This window comes from Hylobates moloch, unplaced genomic scaffold, assembly GCF_009828535.3.
Source record: "Hylobates moloch isolate HMO894 unplaced genomic scaffold, HMol_V3 SCAFFOLD_9, whole genome shotgun sequence".
In the NCBI taxonomy this organism is placed as follows: Eukaryota; Metazoa; Chordata; class Mammalia; order Primates; family Hylobatidae; genus Hylobates; species Hylobates moloch.
The window spans coordinates 80,268,566-80,291,490 of NW_026652284.1; the positions used below are offsets into that span (position 1 = coordinate 80,268,566).

At 38.2% G+C, this 22,925-nt stretch overlaps 1 protein-coding gene across 6 annotated transcripts in view; it reads right to left on the minus strand.

Annotated features, from left to right (window-relative positions):
* Positions 1-5,009: 5,009 nt before the first annotated feature.
* The window catches only part of RGS22 (regulator of G protein signaling 22), a 175,241-nt gene continuing 157,325 nt past the window's right edge, over positions 5,010-22,925 (minus strand). For 4 of the 6 annotated variants that reach the window (XM_058443770.1, XM_032760119.2, XM_058443771.1 and 1 more), the window contains 4 exons: positions 22,579-22,672; positions 22,382-22,462; positions 22,088-22,137; positions 20,758-20,903 (listed from right to left, as the gene is read on the minus strand). In XM_058443770.1, the coding sequence (XP_058299753.1) occupies positions 22,133-22,137; positions 22,382-22,462; positions 22,579-22,672 (180 nt within the window). In that variant the 3' untranslated portion in view covers positions 20,758-20,903; positions 22,088-22,132. Of the gene's footprint in view, positions 5,107-20,269; positions 20,405-20,757; positions 20,904-22,087; positions 22,138-22,381; positions 22,463-22,578; positions 22,673-22,925 lie in introns of those variants that run through there. The other 2 variants (XR_009214775.1, XR_009214774.1) reach the window with 2 other exon arrangements.

Genomic DNA, 22,925 nt, shown 5'->3' on the forward strand with positions numbered 1-22,925 from the left:
ATTTCTCCACTGTAAAGTTAATAAATATCTGTACTTATTAACAATTTGTAAGTATTTTGTAGAAAGATAATTTGAAATAATATAATTTCAAACAATTCACACCAATAGTTCGAATACCAATCCAACACCACAAGATTTATTCTAGCATCCTCTGTTACCATATTTGTAATTTCTCCAACACTGAAAACCTAGCTCCTATTATCCTCAATATACTTTTTGGCAATACCCATACGTAATCAGTCTCCTAACTGTACAGGCCATCTTCTTAAACCTGTCTCTGCCAAACCTGCCAGCTAAATTCTTGACCCTGGCCCCACTGATTGTGCCGGCCTAATTCTTGGCTCTAACAAAGAGGAAGAGGAAGGTGAAGTGAAGGCCCTCAATTTTGAAGAATATTTTCACTGGATATAGAATTCCATGTAGACAAATTCTTTTCTACTTTCATCACTTTATTTATTTGTCTATTCATTTATTGAGACTGAGTCTCACTCTGTTGCTCAGGCTGGAGTGCAGTGGCATGATCTCGGCTCACTACGACCTCCACCTCCTAGGTTCAAGAGATTCTCATGCCTTAGCCTCCTGAGTAGCTGGGATTACAGGTGTCCACCACCACAACCAGCTGATTTTTGTATTTTTAGTAGAGGTGGCTTTTCACCATGTTGGCCAGGCTAGTCTCGAACTCCTGACCTCAGGTGATCCACCCACCTTAGCCTCCCAAAGTGCTGGGATTACAGGTCTGAGCCACTGCACTCAGCCTCATCACTTTAAAGATGTCTTTTCATTCTAGTTTTCATTGTTCCCTATAAAAAATTAGCCATCATTTTTATTGTTGTACCTTAAAATGTAATATGTATTTTTCCTTTGGATGCAGTTAAGATTTTCTCTTTATCTTTGGTTTACAGCACTTTGACCACAATGACCCTAGGTGTTGTCTTCAAATAATTTATCTGCTTGGGGTTCTCTGAATTTCTTGCACATGTAGGTTGATATCTTTCATAAAATGTGGAAAAATTGAGGGCATTTTATCTTCAAATATTTTTTCTACCCCATTCTGTCTCGATTATACTTGTTAGATTATTTTATATTATCCCACTGTTCTCTATAACTCTGTCCTATTTTTCTCCTTTTATTTTCTCTCTGTGCTTTAATTTGGATAATTTCCATTAGCCTGTCTTTAAGTTTACTCATCCCTTTTTCAGCTGTGTCCATCAGCTGGGAAGCCCATCCACTGGATTCTTCACTTCAGATTACCATATTTTTCCATTTTAGAATTTTCATTTGACTCTCTTTTTAGTTTCTCTTTTTCTTTACTTTTTTTTCTGGGTTTTTTTTTTTTTTTTTTTTGAGATGAAGTCTCACTGTTGCCCAGGCTGGAGTGCAGTGGCATGATCTCGGCTCACTGCAACCTCTGCCTCATGGGTTCAAGTGATTCTCCTGCCTCAGCCTCCTTAGTAGCTGGGACTACAGGCGCACGCTGCCACGCCTGGCTAATTTGTTTTTTGTATTTGTAGTAGAGACGGGGTTTCACCGTGTTGCCCAGGCTGATCACAAACTCCTGAGCTCAGGCTATCCGACCCCCTTGGTCTCCCAAAGTGCTGAGATTACAGACGTGAGCCACCACACCCAGCCGAGTTTCTCTTTTTCTATTGTAATTTCATCCATCTCTTTTGCCATTTCTTCAATCTTTTTCTTTACATATTGTAATTTATTATCTCACAGTATCTGGTAGGTCAGAAATCTGCATGTGGTTTAGCTGTCTTAGCTAGATGATTCTGGGTGAAGCTCGCTCATAAGGTTACAGTCAAGTTGCCAGGCAGGTTTGGTCTCATATAAGGTTCAACAGGAGAAAGATCTTTTACATTTTAAAACATTTATGAGTTTAAAGTCCTTCTGGTTAATTCCAAAATCTTGGTCATCTGTAAGTCTCTTCAGTTGACCACTTTTTCTCTTAATTATGGGTCAGTTTTTCCTCTGCTGCTTTACATGTTCAGCAATTTAAAAAAAAGCTGGACATAGAAAAATTCTGGATTTTATTATCTTCCTCTGAAGAGTGTCGAATATTTTTCTGAAAGAAAGTTACATTACGGATAGATCACTTTGACTCTGTTGAGGTTTATTTTAGGCCTCTGTGGTGAGTCTATTTCCAGTTTTCCTTAGTTCTAGGATTTGGCTCTTATTCATATGGCACGGTCCTTACTCCTAGGGCATGGTCTTTTTGGTGTCTCAACATGGTATCTCCACTCTTGGGTGGATCAGAACTCCAATGTCTTCATAGCTTTGTGCAACTTCTGAAATCTAGGTTTGGTTTTCAGTTCCTCCAGCTGTTTTTTGCTGGTATATCTTACAGAATCTTGCCAAGCACATAGGCAGTTTAGCATTTGGCCAAGAGTCCGAAGGAAACTCCTATGTAGATTCCTGGGGCTCCTTCTTTGTCACTCTTTTCTATCTACATACCCTGTCCTGTAATTTCCAGCAACCTCTGCAGGCCCAAACTCCAATTTATTTATCTACTCCAATTCTCTGAAAGTGGTTTGGAAAATTTCCCCCCAAGGTTGAATGTAAAATTCTCATTTTGAGCTTCTTTTCTCTCAAGGATTATAGTTATGCACTGTGCCTTATCCCACACCCAAAAGAAATCATTTTGTACATTTTGTTTAGTTTAATAGTTGTTTATGGCAGGAGGGAAGGTCTGATGCTAGTTACTTCATCATGTCCAGTACAAGAAGTCCACAAATACTTCTTTTTATAGACCAATCCTATTCTTATATAGTGAAAAATTAAAGGTAGGCCAACAAACCTATATCATGTAATTTCCAGCTTAGTCCTCTACATGATAGGAAACACACATGACCCTTATCGTTGTGCTTCCTATAAGTTTGGTAATTTTTTTTTTTTTTTGGAGACAGAGTCTCACTCTGTCACCCAAGCTGGAGTGCAGTGGCAGGATCTTGGCTCACTGCAACCTTTGCCTCCCGGGTTCAAGTGATTCTTATGCCTTGGCCTCCCAAGTAGCTGGGATTACAGGTGGGAGTCACCATGCCCGGCAAATTTTTTTGGGGATTGGGTGTTTTAATAGAGATAGAGTTTCACCATTATGGCAAAGCTAGTCTTGAAATTCTGGCCTCAAGTGATCCACCCACCTTGGCCTCCCAAAGTGCTGGGATTATAGGCATGAGCCACCGTGCCTGGCCAAATTTAGTAATCTTAACGTGCACTGAGGATACAGAGAAGATGATCTGCAAATTCTTGAAGATAAAGGTAAAACATCAAGAATCCATCCAAGAAGTACCCGGGTGCCATTCAATTATTGGAATATGAAGACAATTTAGTAATCCCATTCTCCTTTGACCACTGGCTCTAAGACTAGACTATTGCAATTTGGAAGCTGCTAAGCCCTAATAATCCCTTATGTAGAAGAGGGAGTGTACATACTGAATTAGGGACATTTTACATTTTTTATGAAACTAGCTAGTCACAACATAGTTGTAGTTTGTACCTCTTCACTTTTCTGTCCAAGAAGTTGCCTTTCCACTGAGGCAGAGACAATGCTATGTGTTCACCAAACTCCATTTCGTTTTCCTTATCTTAGGTACACTAGATTTCTACATTTCCCAGCCTCTTGTGTAACTATGTTAGGGGAATGTCACTGAATCCTGGACAATAGGATGTGGAGTAATATATACTATTTCCAGGCCTGCCATAAAATGCTCCCTTCCCCCTTCCACCACTGTACAATTGCCTCAATTTCCTTCCCCTTCCACAGTTACCCAAAGGTCATGGTAAGGTCCTCACAGAAGGAGCATAGAAATTTAAGTCACTGCCTGAAGGAGAGCCATGAAAGAGAGATGACTGACCCACTAAGACTGTGATAGGAAACAAACAACTTGTGATTTTTTTTTTTTTTTTTTTTTGAGATGGAGTCTCCCTCTGTTGGCCAAGCCAGAGTGCAATGGTATGATCTTGGCTCACTGCAACCTCCACCTCCCGGGTTCAAGTGATTCTCCTGCCTCAGCCTCCGAAGTAGCTGGAATTACAGGCACCTGCCACCAAGCCTGGCTAATTTTTGTATCTTTTAGTAGGGATGGGGTATCGCCACATTGGCCAGGCTGGTCTCGAACTCCTGACCTCAGGTGATTCACCTGCCTCAGCCTCTCAAAGTTTTGGCATTAGAGGCATGAGCCACTGTGCCCGGCCTCCTTGTGATTTTAAACCACTTAGATTTCAGGGTTAATTACAATAGTAGAGCTTGACCTATCTGGACGTAAGTACCAATCATAGCATGTAATAAGACTATTTTTTTTTTTTTTTTGAGACGGAATCTCTCTCTGTCGCCAAGCCAGAGTGCAGTAGCGTGATCTCGGCTCACTGCAACCTCTGCCTCCTGGGTACAAGTGATTCTTCTGCCTCAGCCTCCTGAGTAGCTGGGACTACAGGCATGCACCACCATGCCCAGCTAATTTTGTACCGTGTTGGCCAGGGTGATCTTGATCTCTTGACCTCGTGATCTGCCCGCCTCGGCCTCTCAGAGTACTTGGATTACAGGTGTGCACCACCATGCTCGGCCAATAAGACTATTTTTTTGAAAAGTAAAAAGGAAGCTACAAAGTATCCATATTGTTCATCACCCATGAACAACAATACCATGGGGATATGTATAAGTATATTTGGATGGCAAAGTTCAGCTGTGAAACCCATCTTAACACACATGCATGCATGCACACATACACAACATACATTTAAGTTCCCATCCATTAAAAGGGGTCTCAGAGATCATTCAAAAAATAACTTCCACATTTAAAAGATTGACTTTCTCACTTTGTACTTTGAGAGTTCAAGGGGCTAATCAATTCTTATATGAACAATAATACAAAATTATACCTATAAGCATTGTCTTATCAAATAACATTTACCAGAGGAAAAAAAAAGTCTTCAAAGTCAATGTTTTCTTAATTATTAGAGAAATGCAAATTAAAACCACATGCCTGTAGTCCCAGCTACTCAGGAGGCTGAGCTGATCCTGGGAGGATTGCTTGAGCCCAGAAGTTTGAGGCTGCAGACAGCTATGACTGTGCCACTATATTCCAGCCTGGGTGACAGAGGGAGACACTGTTTCCAAAAAAAAAAAAAGAAAAGAAAAAACAACAAATATTGGCAAGGATATGGAGAAAAGGAATGAAGGGAACGCTTATACACTGTTGGTGGGAATGTAAATTAGTGCAACCTTTATGGAAAACAGTATGGAGATTTCTCAAAGAACTAAAAATAGAATTGCCATTTGATCCAGCAATCCTACTACTGGGTATGTATCCAAAGGGGAAAAAAATTATATTAAAAAGATACTTGCACTCGTATTTTATCACAGAACTATTCACAATAGCAAAAATGTGGAATCAGCCTAAGTATCCTTAACGAAGGATCGGGTAAAGAAAATGTGGTATATATCCATGGAATACCATTAAAAGAATGAAATCATGTCTTTTGAAGGAATATAAATGGAACTGAAGGCTATAATCCTAAATAAATTAACTCAGAAACAGAAAGTCAAACACCACATGTTCTCACTCATAAGTGGGTGCTAAACAAGTGGTACACATGGACATAAAGAGTGAAATAACAGACACTGGAGACTCCGAAAGGTAGGAGGGTGAGAGCAGGGTGAAGGCTGAAAAATTACCTATTGGGTACCATGTCACTACTTGGGTGATGGGTATACTAAAAGCTTAGACTTCACCACTATGAAATATATGCATGTAAGGAAGCTACACTTGCACCCTCTAAATCTATAAAAATAAAAATTTACTTTAATTTAAAAACAAAGTCACTATTTTTTTCAGGCCACGAATTAGAGTCCAAAACCAAAGTAAAGCATCACATTTTAGAAAAACCAAATACTTCTAAAGAGATTATTCTATCTATCTGTGACAGAAGTATGAGATCTGCACTTACTACTAAATAGTCTATTTTATTTCTAGGAAATAAGCAATGTTACTATTAACATCAAATGAGAAGGCTAATTTGCTTAATATGAGACTTGAACTTCAATTCTCCTCTCACACTAAATCTAAGTGTTGTAATGATTCAAATTTGAGTTGGTATTTGATGGGATTAAAAGGGAATTGATGATGAAAGGCATTGTGCTTTTTCGTTTTTTTTGTTTTTTAGAGATGGAGTTTCACTATGTTGTTCAGGCTGGTCTCAAAGTCCTAGGCTCAAGCAATCCTCCTGCCTTGGCCTCCCAAAGTGGTGGGATTACAGGCATGAGCCACTGCACCCAGCCAGGCATTGTGCTTTAATGATATAAGCTGTAGCAGTATAACAATGGACAAGTTACTAAACCTCTTTGTGCCCCAGTTATTTCATCTATAAAATAATAATTTTTATTGATGGTTCTGGTTGTTGTGAGGAAGGCATAGAACAACCTGGTACATAAAAACTGCTTAATAAATGTTAACAATCATCATAATCATCATCAATATAGTAAGGAAATTCACATGTTATTAGTACTGATCATAACTTTGTCATTCACTTCGTATAAGAATGTGAAAAATAGTGTAAACAATACATTTTATCATTTTGGGACTTTCTTCCTACCCCTTTTAGTAAAATAGGAATATTATAAAGGCATACATGTTAAAGTATCTGAAAATTGTGATAGATGTTTTTAAAGTAGAAGCCAGGGAACACATTTCTAAATTAGATTTATCTATATTTCAAAAGAAAATTTCAATTAAATGTTAAAAAATTAGAGCATGTCATCTTGGAAAAAGCATTATAAAATTATGAGGAAAACAGTCTTAAGTAAGCACATACAGATTTTTCCCCCTATACTTTAAAAAATTGTTGTTTTGGAACTAACTTGTCATTCCTTTGTGTTTGCGTACACACACACATTAGACAGAACACAGGGACTACACTAACACAAACACTGCCGATCAGAGCCCAAGGTAAATGTATTATAAACTATCTTTTCACTAGCTAATCGTAGATCCTTGGGTTCTTGGGAGTATGGCAGAATCACATTTATCAGAAGGTCTCAAGGGACACATAAAGCTTTCAAATACATGAGGATTTGGATAAGAAGGGAACCTGGCAAATAGGGCTTTGAACTTGGCAGTGCAGATTGCACCATCTACAGCACAAATTGACAAAGCATCCTTTCCATCTCTCTTGGTTTACAGACAGCCAACCAATGTAGCCAAGTCAGCACACCAGACAAAAGTGTTATGTTCCAGGCTCAATGAATTTTGAGTTTCAAGGGTGGTTGGTCTTTCTTTTCTTTTCATCACTTTGCTAGGGTTAGAGAAATCTAAGAGTCGAAAACTTAACTATAATCTCACATTCTAAAAAATGCCCAACTATTATAAAGCCACCCAACTACTTTTCCAAAGGTTTAAACCTACTAAACAAGCCCTGCGTGCTGCTCAAAAAATATGGAATTATTACATTATTACATTATTACAAGACCACATACAGGTAAAGTGAGCTTCGAATCAACCAAAAATAAATGGTCCCTTCTGGATCTGCTACAGATTTGGTAGGCAAATAAATAATTTTAGGTTTATTCCACTCCAACTAAAATATGATAGATGCACCACAACACTGATTAAAATGTATTCAGAAGTTGGTTATAGACATAGCTTCTATAAGCATAAAGCTGCAAATCTAAGCTTGGCTGCCTGCATAGAGTTTCCAGGCAGGCCAAAGACCTATGGAACTGAAATATGTCCCTTAAATTAGTATTGCTTAATATAGTCATAAGGGATTTACAAAACCCATAGAATTGCCCATTTTTTAAAAGCTGGAGTGCTGTTAGCTGAAGTATTACTTGGGACTTTAAAAAATCATAAAATGGCCTGTTTTTACTTTATTGTTTTGCTTGAAAAAAAATCTAATTGGGAAAAAGTAAATCTCATATTTCTGTTGCATTGAAAGGTTTGAGCTTCATGATTAGTAGTATTGGCAACAGTGTAAACAGTCCTCCTTAAATGCATTTTGATTAAATGCATTTAAGGTTCCACTTAAGATGCATTTTGCCATGTTCAATATGGTACTAGACATGGGTGGAAAAACAGCAGATATTTTCCCAAGCACGAGGAGTGATATTGCTAAAATACTTAGCCTCCATCACAGTATTAATTAGTGTGTTTCACGAACCAAGGCTGTAAGACTTGTAAATGAAATTCTAGAAGGGGCATCAAGCTAGAACAGGATATGGAAGCCAAATGGAAAACATGAACCAATAAAAGAAAAAAGCTAAACTAGCTAGAAGTCTAAGTCTAATCTTTGAAGTCAGTTCAAGTCCTGCATGCTTTAATTCTGATGTAATCTTAAAATGGTGGATACAAACAAGAACTCAGAAACAGCTTTTGTAACTTTTGGACCAACTGCACATGAATCAGTTTGTTGATGGCTATAATGATTACACAGTTGTCTTTGCTGAATTATATCTGAATTAAAACAGTCATTTTCTCTTAGGCTAAAATGTAATAATGAAGACTTATCAACAAGAATAGCCATTCTCCAAACACATACACCCACACACACTCTTATAAAAGTTTTTACACAGTATGTTACATTTTGTTGATCTATCAAATTATTTGTCTTAACAGCAGTAATGCATAAGCTCTTGCACGCTAGCACATTCTTCCTGTATGACAATGTGTTTGTTCCTTGTTTGTTCTGTCATTTGTCTCATTTCACATTCTAGTTAATGACATGATTGCTCTTCCGTGTGCAAGAATTTTTTCTGAGAAGAGATAATTGTCTCGATTTGAAAAAAATATATTTCTGGCAGGATGGGAACTTCAAACACATATGGCGTAAAAGGACTATGCCCATAATAGTCTTAATGGACAAAAAAAAATCCTTAAATTAAAATCACAATCCATTAAGTGCATTCTCCTTTTCTGCCAACAAGCCTTAAAATGAATAGTACACACAATGAAAAATGTACACTGATTTTTGTAACAATCCATTTAAAATCCTCAGATGAAATAAGTGTTACCACTATGTTATAAAGTGTTTTTCTTATGAGCCAAATTAATTATTCTTTTAAAGAAATTTAAGCTATTTTCTTGTTTGATGATAAACAGAAAAGTTCAGTAAATAAGTACGACTTTAACTTAGAAAGATACATAAAAGCTGAAACAGATTTGATTGAAAATACATAATCTCAGTATAACTTGTGATGAGAATTGAATATGTGGGTTAAAATTTCTTTGTAAGATGTATATGTAAATAACAAGTAAGGAGATTCAACTAGGAACTATTTGGTTGGTGCCATTACCTTTAATGGCAAGGACTACGATTACTTTTGCACAAACCTAATACAATTATAAGGAATAGAGTATCCCACATCTATAGTACAGGGTGACTCAATGGCAGCAGCACTGTGTTTAAACTCTAGAAAACAGTCCACAGAAGTAAGAAGAAACAGCCATTGCCAGGATTTTCTGGTAAATAATTATAAAATTTCAGTCTCATTAAATTATTCAGTGTCCAATAAGTGCTAAGGATATAAGTAAGACATGTAAACAAAAAGTGCAATACTGTTGTTTAGTACCAAAGCAGATATATGTGTACCATGGCAAGACAAAAGAGAAAAAGATCAATTCAGTTGGAGAAGAAAAGGGAAGGGGTCAGGGACAGCTTTACAAAGGAAACAATTTTCAAGTTGGACTTTTGAAAAAATGGATAGGAGCTCTGCAGATTAAAGAGGGAAGGAATTCCCAGGCAGATGAACCAGTTATGAAACTGCCATAGCTCACTTGTGAGCTGTAAGTAATTTATTTTATAATAGTACAGTGGTTCTCAAATTATGGCCTGTAAACCTCTTATTCAGGGGTTCAGTGAGATCAAAACTATTTTCCTTTTTTTTTTTTGAGTCAGGGTTTTGCCATGTGGCCCAAGCTGGTCTTGAACTCCTGGGCTCTAGCCCAGACAATTCTCAAGCTCAGCCTATTCCAGCTATTGTCAAACTCTTCCAAAAATCTGAAGATGGGAGAACACTTCCAAACTCTTTTATGAGGCCGTCATTATCCTGATACCAAAGCCAGACAAAGGCACCACAAGAATAGAAAACAATAGGCCAACATCCTTAATGAATATAGATGCAAAAATTATCAAAAATACTAGCAAATCCGGTTTAATTTAACAGCATGTTAAAATAATCCTATACCATGATCAAGTGGGATTTATCCCTGGGATATAAGGATCCACCTGCCTCAGGCTCTCAGCAGTGGAATTACAGGCATGAGCCACCATGCCCAGCCAAAACTATTTTCATAACAATACTAAAATATTACTAACAGGGTCTTGCACTGTCACCCAGGCTGGAGTGTAGTGGCACGATCATAGCTCACTATAACCTTGAACTCCTAGGCTCAAGTGATCCTCCTGCCTCAGCCTTCTAAGTAGTTGGGACTACAAGTGTGTGTCACCACACATTGTGAATTTTTTATTTTTTAGTGATGGGGTCTCGCTATGTTGCCCAAGCTGATCTCAGACTCCTGGCCTAAAGCAATCCTCCCACCTTGGACTCTCAAAGTGTTGGGATTACAGGCATGAGCCACTATGGCCATCCCCAGTGCACAAGTCTTTAATCTGCTTGGTTAGTTTTATTCCTAAATGTTTTATTATTTTTGATGCTATTTTTTGTTAATGGGATTATTTTCTTAATTTCCTTTGGGGACAGTTTTTTGTCAGCATATAGAGTGGCAATTGATTTTTGTGTGTTGATTTTGTATCTCGTAACTTTGTCAAATTCATTTATTAGCTCTAATAGTTTTTGTTTGTTTGTTTGTTTGTTTTGCTGTGTGAAGTGTTCAGGGTTTTCTACATAGAAGATCATGCAAACATGTAACTTCACTTCTTTCCTTCTTGGATGCCTTTTATTTCTTTGTCTTGCCTAATTGTTCTGGCTAGATCTTCCAATATTATGTTGAATGGAAGTGGTGGAGAATGGGCATCCTTGCCTTGTTCCTCATCTTAGAAGGAAAGCTTTCAGTTTTTCCCTGTGAAGTATAATGCTAGAAAGCTTTCAGTTTTTCCCTGTGAAGTATAATGCCAGTTGTGGGTTTGTCATATTTGATCTTTATTATATTGAGGTATCTTCCTTCTGTACCTAGATTATCGTGTATTTTTTACATGAAAGGGTGTTGAATTGTGTCAAGTGTTTTTTCTGCATCTATTGAGATGCTCATGTGATTTTTAGCCTTCATTCTATTAATGTGGCATATCACATTTACTGATTTGCATATGTTGAACTATCCTTATATCCCAGGGATAAATCCCATTTCATCATGGTGTAGGATTATTTTAATATGCTGTCAAATCTGGTTTGCTAGTATTTTGTTGAGAATTTTTGCATCTATGTTCATTAAGGATGTTGGCCTATTGTTTTCTATTCTTGTGGTGCCTCTGTCTGGCTTTGGTATCAGGATAATGATGGCCTCATAAAAGAGTCTCAAGTATTCCCCCAATTTCAGTTTTTTGGATGAGTCTGACAATAGCTGGAATTAATTCTTATTTAAATACTTGGTAGAATCACCAGTGAAGGCATAAGGTCCTGGGCTTTTTTTGCTGTTGTTAGGAGGTTTTGATTACGGATTCAGTCTCCTTGTTATTAGTCTGTTCAGGTTTTCTATTTCTTCATGATTCAGTCTTGTTGGATTGTGCGTTTCTAACTTCAGGAGGCCAAGGTGGGTGTATTGCTTGAGCTCAAGAGTTCAAGATCTGCCTGGGCAATATGGTGAAACCCCATCTCTACAAAATATATATATATATAAAAATTAGCTGGGTATGGTGGCACGTGCCTGTAGTCCCAGCTACTTGGGAGGCTGAGGTGGGAGGATTGCTTGAGCCTGGGAGGCGGAGATTGCAGTGAGCCTTGATTGTGCCACTCCAGCCTGGGTAAGACAACAAAAATCTGTTTCAAAAAAAAGTAAAAAAAAAAAAAAAGCGTGTTTTTAGGAATTTATCCATTTCTTCTAGGTTGTACAATTTGTTGGTGTATAATTATTCATACTAGTACTTATAATCCTTTTTATTTCTGTGGCATTAGTTGTAATGTCTCCTAAAATTCATATGGAACAACAAAAGACCTAGAGTAGTCAAAGGAATCTTGAGAGAGAAGAACAAAGCTGGAGGCATATTTCCTGATTTCAAAATATATTACAAAATAATTTAAAAAGTATGCTACTGGCATAAAGACAGACATTTAGACCAATGGAACATAATAGAGAGCCCAAAAAGAAACACACACATATATGGTCAATAGGACTTTGGCAAAGGTGCCAAGAATACACACTGGGAAAAGAACAGTTTCTTCAATAAATGGTGTTGGCAAAAATGGGTATCCCAATGTAAAAGAATGAATCAGACCCCTGTCTTACACCATACACAAAAACCAACCCAAAACGGACTGAATTAAATTGATTTAAATTTCTTTAAAAGAATAATTAATTTGGCTTCTAAGAATTTTACAGTTTCAGTTTCAGTTTACAGTTTTTAGTTTACAGTTTCAGGTCTTATATTTAAAGATTAAACATAAGAAACTGAAGCCGTAAAATTCCTAGAAGAAAACATAGGGGGAATATTTATTGATAATGTTTTTGGCCATTATTTCTTGGATATGACGCCAAAAGCACAGGCAACAAAGGCAAAAACAGACAAGTGAAACTACATCAAACTAAAACACTTTTACACCACAAAGGAAATAATCAACAGAACAAAAAGGCTACCTATAGAATGGGAGAAAATATTTGCAAGCCATATATCTTGTAATGAGCTAACATTCAAAACATATAAGAAATTCCTGCAACTTGGCCAGGTGTGGTGGCTCAGGCCTGTAATCCCAGCACTTTGGGAGGCCGAGGTGGACAGATCATGAGGTCAGAAGATTGAAAGCAACCTGGCTAACATGGTGAAACCCCATCTCTACTAAAAATATAAAAAATTAGCCTGACATGGTGGCATGCGCCTGTAATCCCAGCTACTTGGGAGGCTGAGGCAGGAGAATCACTTGAACCCAGGAGGCAGAGGTTGCAGTGAGCCAAGATGACGCCACTGCCCTCCAGCCTGGGGAACAGAGCAAGACTCCATCTCAAAAAAAAAGAAAAAGAAAAAGAAATATAACAAATTAATTTATGCTTTTAATACTAAATTTGCTTATTTTAAAAAATTATACACAAGCTGAATCTGATCCAGCTGGCCACATTACTTTTGGATTATTTCACTATTGTATTTATTTCAAAATATACTTATTTCACTGATGTTTGGTTGGTTTAAAAAACTTTTAAAAATATACTTATTTACTTCAAATAATAATGTAAACACACAAAGTATGAGCTCAATTTATCCTGTTTTGAAGACTATAAGTTGATACAGTGTACCAGTACTTTCTGGGGTTGTTTTGTTGTTGTTGTTGTTGTTGTTGTTGTTTTGATAGGGTTTCCAGGCTGGAGTGCAGTGGCATGATCACGGCTCACCGTAACCTCGACCTCCCATGCTCAAGCAATCCTCTCACTGCAGCCTCCTGAGTAACTGGGACTACAGGCATGTGCCACCATGCCAGGTAACTTTTTGTATTTTTTCTAGAGGAGGGGTTTCACCATGTTTCCCCAGTTGGTCTCAAACTCCTGGGCTCAAGCAATCCACCTGCCTTAGCTTCCCAAAGTGCTGAGATTACAGGTGTGGGCTGCTGCACCCAGCCTTGTCTGTTTTTAAAACCTAGGAATATTCCAAAATGGAGCTGTCTTTCTTCAAGAGAATTCATAATATCAAGCAGCACATCATATGCAAAAATATGGCACTATTGTAATTTATTTACTTATTTCTTTATACACACCCAAATCAGATTTAAGGGCACTTTTAAGATTACCTAAAATACAGTTTATGTTACAATAAGTGCAAATAGAAAACTTATTTTAAGTTTTATTAATTCAACAAACATTGGCTGAGCATCTCTGTTAGGCATCATGTTTTCAAAGATGATGTAAAAGAAAATAAATTATTCAAGTGGCTTTAGTATAGATACTCACTAAAACAAATGAGTCATCACTGATTTAGAAGACACTATTGGTAGTTTTATGGAGGTAGCAGGTATGATACTTTTAAAAGTATATGCTATAGAATTAGAATTTAAAGGTTCCATTGTCATCAGAGATTTCGAAAAATACAACATCAAAATGTCCAAAAGTCCAAAGCAGTGGTTTTCAACTAGAGATGATGTAGCAAAATATCTAAATATATTTTGAGTTGCCACATCTGGAGAGGTGCTACTGGCATAATGGGTAAGAGGTCGGGGACATTGTTAAACATCATACAATGCACAGCACAGCCCTCCACAATAAATAGTTATCTGGCCAAAAATGTCACTAGTGCTGAGATTGAGAAATGCCAGCCTGAAGTGATTTAATGTGACTTAATAAGCATTAATTTATTATCTGAGAGACATGACAAACACATAGGTATATTTTCACAGATATGAGAAATGATGTAGATAGGACAAAACTTTTACACTTCACATAAAATTCCATATTACTATATATTTATAATTATAAAGACTACTAACGACACATTTTTATGAATAGCATTACATTGAACTTTCTTAGATGAGCAGTGATTTTTACCTTGCTGGAATTTTTATAGTGGAGCTATTTCCTTCATCTTTTTCAACAAATATTTAACATACATCTATTTTTAAAATGTTCTATATAAGGTGATGGAATGGAAAGCCAAATAACAACTGTATTAGGGTATACACACATATAATTTAAAAATTACAATCATTGTGACTAACACTATATTACAGAACAGTGAACAAGACAGTGACAGAAGAGGATAACTTCCGTAGTTATTTGGGGCATCTGTAGTAAGGGAAGAATACCAAAGACAGCTTCCCAGAAGAACAAATGCCTGATCCGAATGTTTGTCTGGTGGAATTGGTTCCTTCTGGTGGATTCTTGGTCTCACTGACTTCAAGAATGAAGCTGTGGACCTTCACGGTGTTATAGTTCTTAAAGATAGTATGTCTGGAGTTTGTTCCTTCAGATGTTCCTATGTGTCCGGAATTTCTTCCTTCTGGTGGGTTCGTGGTCTTGCTGACTTCAGGAGTGAAGCTGCAGACCTTTGCAGTGAGTGTTACAGCTCTTAAAGGTGGCGCATCCAGAGTTGTTTGTTCCTCCTGGTGGGTTCATGGTCTCGCTGACTTCAGGAATGAAGCTATAGACCCTCGCGGTGAGTGTTACAGCTCATAAAGGTAGTGCGACCCAAAGAGTGAGCAGCAGTAAGATTTATTGTGAAGAGTGAAAGAACAAACCTTCCACAGCATGGAAGGGGACCCAAGAGGGTTGCCGCTGCTGGCTCGGTTGGCCAACTTTTATTCCCTTATTTGGCCCCGCCCACAACCTGTTGATTAGTCCATTTTACAGAGAGCTGATTGGTCCATTTTACAGAGTGCTGACTGGTTCATTTTACAGAGTGCTGACTGGTGCGTTTACAATCCTTTAGCTAGACACGGAGCGCTGATTGGTGAATTTTTACAGAGTGCTGATTGGTGCATTTACAATCCTTTAGCTAGACACAGAGCGCTGATTGGTGCGTTTTTACAGAGTGCTGATTGGTGCGTTTACAATCCTTTAGCTAGACACAGAGTGCTGATTGGTGCATTTTTACAGAGTGCTGATTGGTGCATTTACAATCCTTTAGCTAGACAGAAAAGTTCTCCAAGTCCCCACTCAACCCAGGAAGTCCAGCTGGCTTCACCTCTCAATAGGGGGGCCTTATATGTATATCTTGCCAAATAAAGAACTTCTATTTTACTAATAACAGGTTTACCAATCATCTCAATGAAGTATTTAGAGAAGGGAATTTCATAATGTTTACATTTTAGAAAGATCACTCAGGATGGTTGTAAAGTGGCCAGGCAGGAGAAAGAGATACTAATTAGGACCCATATCCAAGGTGATAAGGCTCTGGAATAAGACAGTCATCCAATAATGAAGGGGAAAATGGAGGAGATGTATTGAAGAAATGTTAAGAAAAACTGGTAGAACTACAGATGATACTTCATGGGCACATTAATATAAGGAAATTGCCTCTGGTGGCAAAAACTAGGATGAGCCCATGCTGTGGGATGCTTTTAGGGTAGGCTAAAAAGGAATATGTAAATATTTATAATACAAAATTACCATTAATTTAATATGTATATATAACACAAAACTTTTAATTACTAAATTAACCTTTTTTTCTTTTTTTTGGAGACAGGGTCTTGCTCTGTCACCCAGGCTGGTGGGCAGTGGCATGATCGTAGTTCACTGTAACCTACAAACTCCTGGGCTCAAGTGAGTCTCCTGCCTCAGCCTCTCAAGTAGCTGGGACTACACACATGCACCACCACACCCAGTTAATATTTTTATTTTTTTGTAGATATGGGTTTTCACTATGTTGTCCAGGCTGGTCTTAAACTCCTAGCTTCAGGCAATCCTTCTGTCTTAGCCCCACAAAGCACTGGGATTATAGGCATGAGCCACAATGCCTGGCCTCTTAATTTTATCTTAAGCACAAAACTGACTACAAAATACTTTAAAAATACAGGTATCAAACTTCAGGGCCCAAGTAAAGAATGTGGAGGTCATCAATACCATCCTCACAACAAGAAAAATGCCAAACAAACTGAAAATCAACAACTCTTCTTGGAGCCATCAAAGAATTATGGTAATAGCAAATTGCAGCCACTAAAACTGGAGAGATAGACAGACAGATACAGACAATCACAGCTTAGTGGGAGCAGAAGCCTGAAGCTGCAGCCACTATCTGGAGGAATACTTGAAACTGTAATTAACAAATTTCTGGAGGCTTAGTGTCGACTAACTTGAGAATTAAAGACTCTGAGGGGGTCCAGTCTTAGGGGCGCACCCACACTTTCTTGAGTTTTACCTACAGGAGGCCCATCAGGTTCTCCTGTGAAGACCAGAGAAAAATCCCCATCTGCTCTGGTAGGGGGAGGAGTAAAGTCACCGTTTTGAAACACACCAAGAGTTTTCTATTCTTAACAAGGCCTGCCTCAAGGGAAACTATTTTACCAGAACCTAACAGAAGAGGGTTTTACCAAAGCCCTAACAACCTGGGGGAAGGGAAATAAATACCCAACTTAGTTTCAATAAAACACTGAGAACCTAATCATGGGATTATAAAATGCTTTCCCCTCCTCCCGCCCTACCACCACATCAATAGGTCTGTTGTATAATAACAAAGATTTTAGCTAAGAGAACTTCAAGTCTCAGGCACTGTATCAAGGAGTCTTTATGAAGAGCCCAAAACAACAGGGCAGAGAAAAACAAAGGCATAGAGGAAATTTTAGCCTCTAATGCCACAGCTATAGCAAACAGTAAATACAGCCTAACTCCCAGCCAGAAAAACATGAAATTTTATACTAAAGACCTATTGACCCCATTTCCATTTATCTAATACATCATGTCTTGCTTCCAATAAGAAATTACAAGGCATGCAAAAAGGCAAAAAACAGTCTGAAAAGACAAAGCAAGCATCAGAACCAGACTCAGATAAGACAGAGATGTTGGAATTATCAGATCAGAAAGTTAAAATTACTATAATTAATATGCTATAAGCTGTAATTTAAAAATTAGAAAACATGCAAGAACAGATGGGCAGTGTAAGCACAGAGAGGGAAAGTCTAAGAAAAAAATCAAATAGAAATGCTGGGTACGGTGGCTCACACTTGTAATCCCAGCACTTTGGGAGGCCAAGGCGGGCGGATCACGAGGTCAGGAGATCGAGACCACGATGAAACCCCATCTCTACTAAAAATACAAAAAATTAGCCGGGCATGGTGGCGGGCGCCTGTAGTCCCAGCTACTCGGAGAGGCTGAGGCAGGACAATGGCGTGAACCCAGGAGGCAGAGCTTGCAGTGAGCCAAGATTGCGCCACTGCACTCCAGCCTGGGCAACAGAGCGGGAAAAAAAAAAGAAATGCTAGAAGTAAAAAACACTGTAATGGAAATGAAGAATACTATTGATGGGGTCATCACCAGACTACATACAGCTGAGGAAAGAATCACTGCACTTGAAGAGAGATCAATAGAAACCTCCAGAACTGAAGTGCAAAGAGAAAATAGAATGAAGAAGACAGAACAGAATATCCAAGAACTGTGGGACAAAAAAAAAAAGGGGGGTAGGCCAGGCACGGTGGCTCATGCTTGTAATCCCAGCACTTTGGGAGGCCGAGGCAGGCAGATCACGAGGTCAGGAGATTGAGACCATGGTGAAACCCCATCTCTACTAAAAAATACAAAAAAATTAGCTGGGCGTGGTGGCGGGTGCCTGTAGTCCCAGCTACTCGGAGAGGCTGAGGCAGGAGAATGGCGTGAACCCGGGAGGTGGAGCTTGCAGTGAGCCGAGATTGCGCCACTGCACTCCAGACTGGGCGACAGAGCGAGACTCCATCTCAAAAAAAAAAAAAGGGGGGGGTAAATATATACAATAGGAACACCAGAAGGAAAAGAAAGAGAGAAAGGAAGAGAAGAAATATTTGAAGTAATAATGACTAAGGATTTTCCAAAATTAATGATAGACATCAAACCATAGATCCAGGAAGTTTTGAGAACACCAAGTAGGATAATGCTAAAAAAATCTATACCTAGGAATAGCATATTTGTGTCTGCAGAAAATCACAGACAAAGAGAAAATCTTTAAAGAAGCCAGAGGGTAGCAGTGGAAACAATTACCTATAGGGGAGCAAAGATAAGAATTACATCTGATTAATCTTCAGAAATCTTGCAAGCAAGAGGAGAGTAGAGTGAAATATTTTAAGTGTTGAAAGGAAAAAAAAAACCCTAACCTAGAATTCTGTATTCTACGAAATTATCATTTAAAAGTAAAGGAGAAATAAAAACTTTTAAGGCAAACAAAATCAAAGGAATTTGTTTCCAGTAGATCTGCCTTGCCAAGAATGTTAAAAGTAGTTCTTCAGAGAGAAGGAAAATTATACAGGTCAGAAACACAGACCTATAAAAAGAAGGAAAAAGCATCAGAGAAGGAATAAAGGAAAAAGGTAAAATAATATGTTTTTTTTTTTCATTCTTAAGTGATCTAACAGATAACAGTTTGTTCAAAATGGTAATAGCAACAATGTATTCAGTGAGTATAGCTTATGGATAAGAGAAATGAATGACAACATTGTGATAAGGGAGAGGAGGGAGGGATTGGGAACACTCTGTTATAAGGTACTTGCACTACTCATGAAGCACTATCGTGTCATTTGAAGGTGGACTTTTATTAGTAGTAAATACATATTGCAAACTCTAGGGCAATGAATAAGAAAAATTTAAAAAGTATAACTGATATGCTAAGAGAGGAGAAAAAGTGGAATCATATAAAATGCTTAATTAAAACCAGAGAAGGCAGCACAAGAGTAGAAGTCAGAAGAAAAGGAAACTTCACGGCCACTACACTACAGGGTATGTGGCACTGTAGGAGCGCAGGAAACAACAGGGTTCCCATGATTAGAAAAAAGAAAAGAAAAGAAAAGAAAAGAGAAACTATTGAAAACCCACTGCTTTAGAAGAAAAAATGATCTCTGAAGTAGATCTCCTAATAGTTTACCCACTTAAAACATCTAACTCTTCAGAGAATCTGGAGTGGCAGTTTCTACTTTGAAAATGCTTCTGGGATTATACAAAACTGGAAGTCCAGTGCTTCCAGTCTGGTGATCTAGGTCATATCCTCAGAGTTCTTGAGTCATGAGGCCCCCAGATGATTCTCCCAAGTCATTTCTTACACACTCTCCTTTTCCTCCAGGAAAAGTATAGGAGGGTATATGTCTGGGTTCTCTTTGACACAAGTATAGTTCCAGTTAATAAGGTGGCTTTTACCTTTTGACACTCTTTTCTTGCTACCCTAACAGTTTATTTCAAACAGGGGTTTATGGAACATTGCATCAGAATCACTTCAGGTGTCTGTTAAAGAGTGAGATTCCTGGGTCCAGCCCAAGAACTACTGAATGTGACACTCAGGGAGGGGGCTCAGGAATGTGCATTGCTAGCAAATGTCACAAGTGAGTCAAGCACACTAAAGTCTGAGAACCACTGCTTTAATATATAGTTCCTGGCAGGGCACGGTGGCTCATCCCTGTAATCCCAGCACTTTGGGAGGCCAAGGCAGGCAGATCCCTTGACATCAGGAGTTTGAGACCAGCCTGGCCAACATGGCAAAACCCTGTCTCTACTAAAATACAAAAATTAGCCAGGCGTGGTGGCACATACCTGTAGTCCCAGCTACTCAGGAGACTGAAGCAGGAGAATCGCTTGAACCTAGGGGGCAGATGTTGCGGTGAGCCAAGATCATGCTAATGTACTCCAGCCTCGGTGACAGAGTGAGACTCCATCTCAAATAATAATAATAATAATAATAATAACAACAACATAGTTCCTTTAGAGTTGGGGATGGGGTAAGGAAAGCTCTTCCTTTTATGTTTTGGGTCAATTTACCACTTGGAATATTTGTCCCCTAATCGCCTGCTGAATACATCTGTTAACCAAATACAGTACATGCTCAAGGAATATTTGTTGAAAGAGGACTTGAGGAACATAGCATTATACTTCCTTAACGACTGTGATAAGCAAAACATTTTGGTTCTTCAAGTCTAGATAGTAGTTGTTTTATTCTAAATAAGTTAAACAATTCTTATAGTCTTATATGTCATGTGTACAGAATAGCTATAATTTTAAAACTGCGAGAGTAAGACAAGCCAAATTTTCTTTATTTATTTCCCACCTGGATAATCCAGAATCAAACTTTATTTAGATGTTAGGCTTGCTCTGATACAGACCTTCAAAAAAATCACTGGAGCTTCTCATGTCAGCAAAATCTGGTTTAAAGAATTCCTGCAAAGAAAAAATAAATGGATGAAAATATAAACATCTATAGAAAACATAAATGCAAAACAACAAAAATCTTATATACAGTTGTTGATATGGTTTGGCTGTGTCCCCACCCAAATCTCATCTTGTAGTTCCCATAATTCCCACATGTCATTGGAGGGACCCAGTGGGAGGTAATTGAATCATGGGGGTGGTTACCCTCAGGCTATTCTCATGATAGTGAGTGAGTTCTCATGAGATCTGATGGTTTTATAAGGGGCTTTTCCCCCTTTTGCTTGGCACTTCTCTCTCCTGCTGCCTCTTGAAGAAGGACATGTTTGCTTCTCCTTCAGCCATGATTGTAAGTTTCCTGAGGCTTCCCCAGCCACATGGAACTGTGAGTCAATTAAACCTCTTTCCTTTATAAATTACCCAATCTCGGTATTTCTTCATAGCAGCATGAGAACGGACTAATACAGTTGTCTTAAGGATCAAAATGTGAGCAGGAGTGTCAGCAAATGTTAGGGGGACTATGAGGCTGGCCTGAGGGGTGGAGAAATTGGCTAAAGAGTGTAGAGGCTAGGGTAAACTACAAGAGAAAAAAATGAGTAGGCTAAGAACATTAAGGCCTACTCATCAAACCTCCCAAGAACCAGAAAACTAAGGATGTTAAGAAACCAAAAAGCTAATCTACAAGCAAAAGATAAAAGAAACAGGACTTTTAACTGGGTTCTTCAAGTATTAGGTCAATGAATTACACATTATACTACATTATACTACTAGACTACTTTGTAAGGCTTTGTTAAACTCTAACACTAGTATCCAATCAAAACTGTATAATCACCTCAGAATCTGTATGAGAGAAGGGCCCTCAATTTTTAGTTCTTTTTTTTTTTAAAGTTCCTTCTAATATTCCCAGCTTAGGAAATCTTGGGAAAACTGAGCTATAGCCCATTCTTCCATACATGTTCTTTGCAGAAGAAAACAGACAAGGAGTAAATAAAAGCAATACATGATCACTATCCAGAGGCCTTACTTCTTAGGAGACTGTGCCATTCAAAAGGGAGGCAAGGCTCTCCTCCCCATCGATTTATTAGTGGGACATGTTATATGTGTGGTATGCTGTGTGTGTGCATGTGTGCATGTACATGAATGAGTGTATTACGAGGACATGTGTGGGACCAGCCAACATTCAGACTATGACGTACCTTGAACCTATCCGCAGCAGGATGTAAACACTCACATGAATGCTGTCACTCTGGAAAAGACATGAAGTTTTATGTATATATGTTAGTCTTTCCTCCTTAGCAGAGGAGAGGAACAGAGACAGAGGGAACCAGGACTCACACACACGGAGAAATTCTCCTAAGTTGCGGGGCAGAACAGGGTGGAGGGGTCGGTCCTCACCCCTTCCTCCCTGTACATTCTGAATGGCCAGGTGAGAGGCAGAACTCCAACAAAAAGAAAGAAAGAACTGAAGATAGACTACACTGGGAACTCACTCTGGCTGCTGTGGGCAGACATATTCTTTTTCAAAGACACAGTTGAAGCACTAGCCTTAAAATTTGTGAGAGGTTGCCAGCCTGCAAGAAAATAAAAGAGATAAGAAAAACAGTAAAGTAAATATTGGCAAAGTCTTCTAAAATTAATCTGTGATAAAAATAAAAAAGTAAAATTGTAGGCAAAAAGCAAAAATTACCTGCAAACAACTTTTTTTCTAGTTCTTCTTGGATCTTAAGAAGAATTCTCTCCTGTTCTAAGGCTTCTATATACTTTGAGTAGCACCAGGTTGGCTAAAAAAAGCAATTTTCAAAGTTAATTCTGAAATGTTTGCTTTAGGAAATAAACTGAAGGAAAGATGTCTTCTATCAGCCTCTTCATTTAAATTTTTATTAAAGTATAACACACATAAAGAAAAGTGCACATCACAAGTTTATAATGATATGAATTTTTACCAACTGAACGTACCCAGGTCACCTTTTAACTGGGTACCACAAATTATTATCAACCTACCTTAGTCCATTTTCATACAAATATTTATGATAA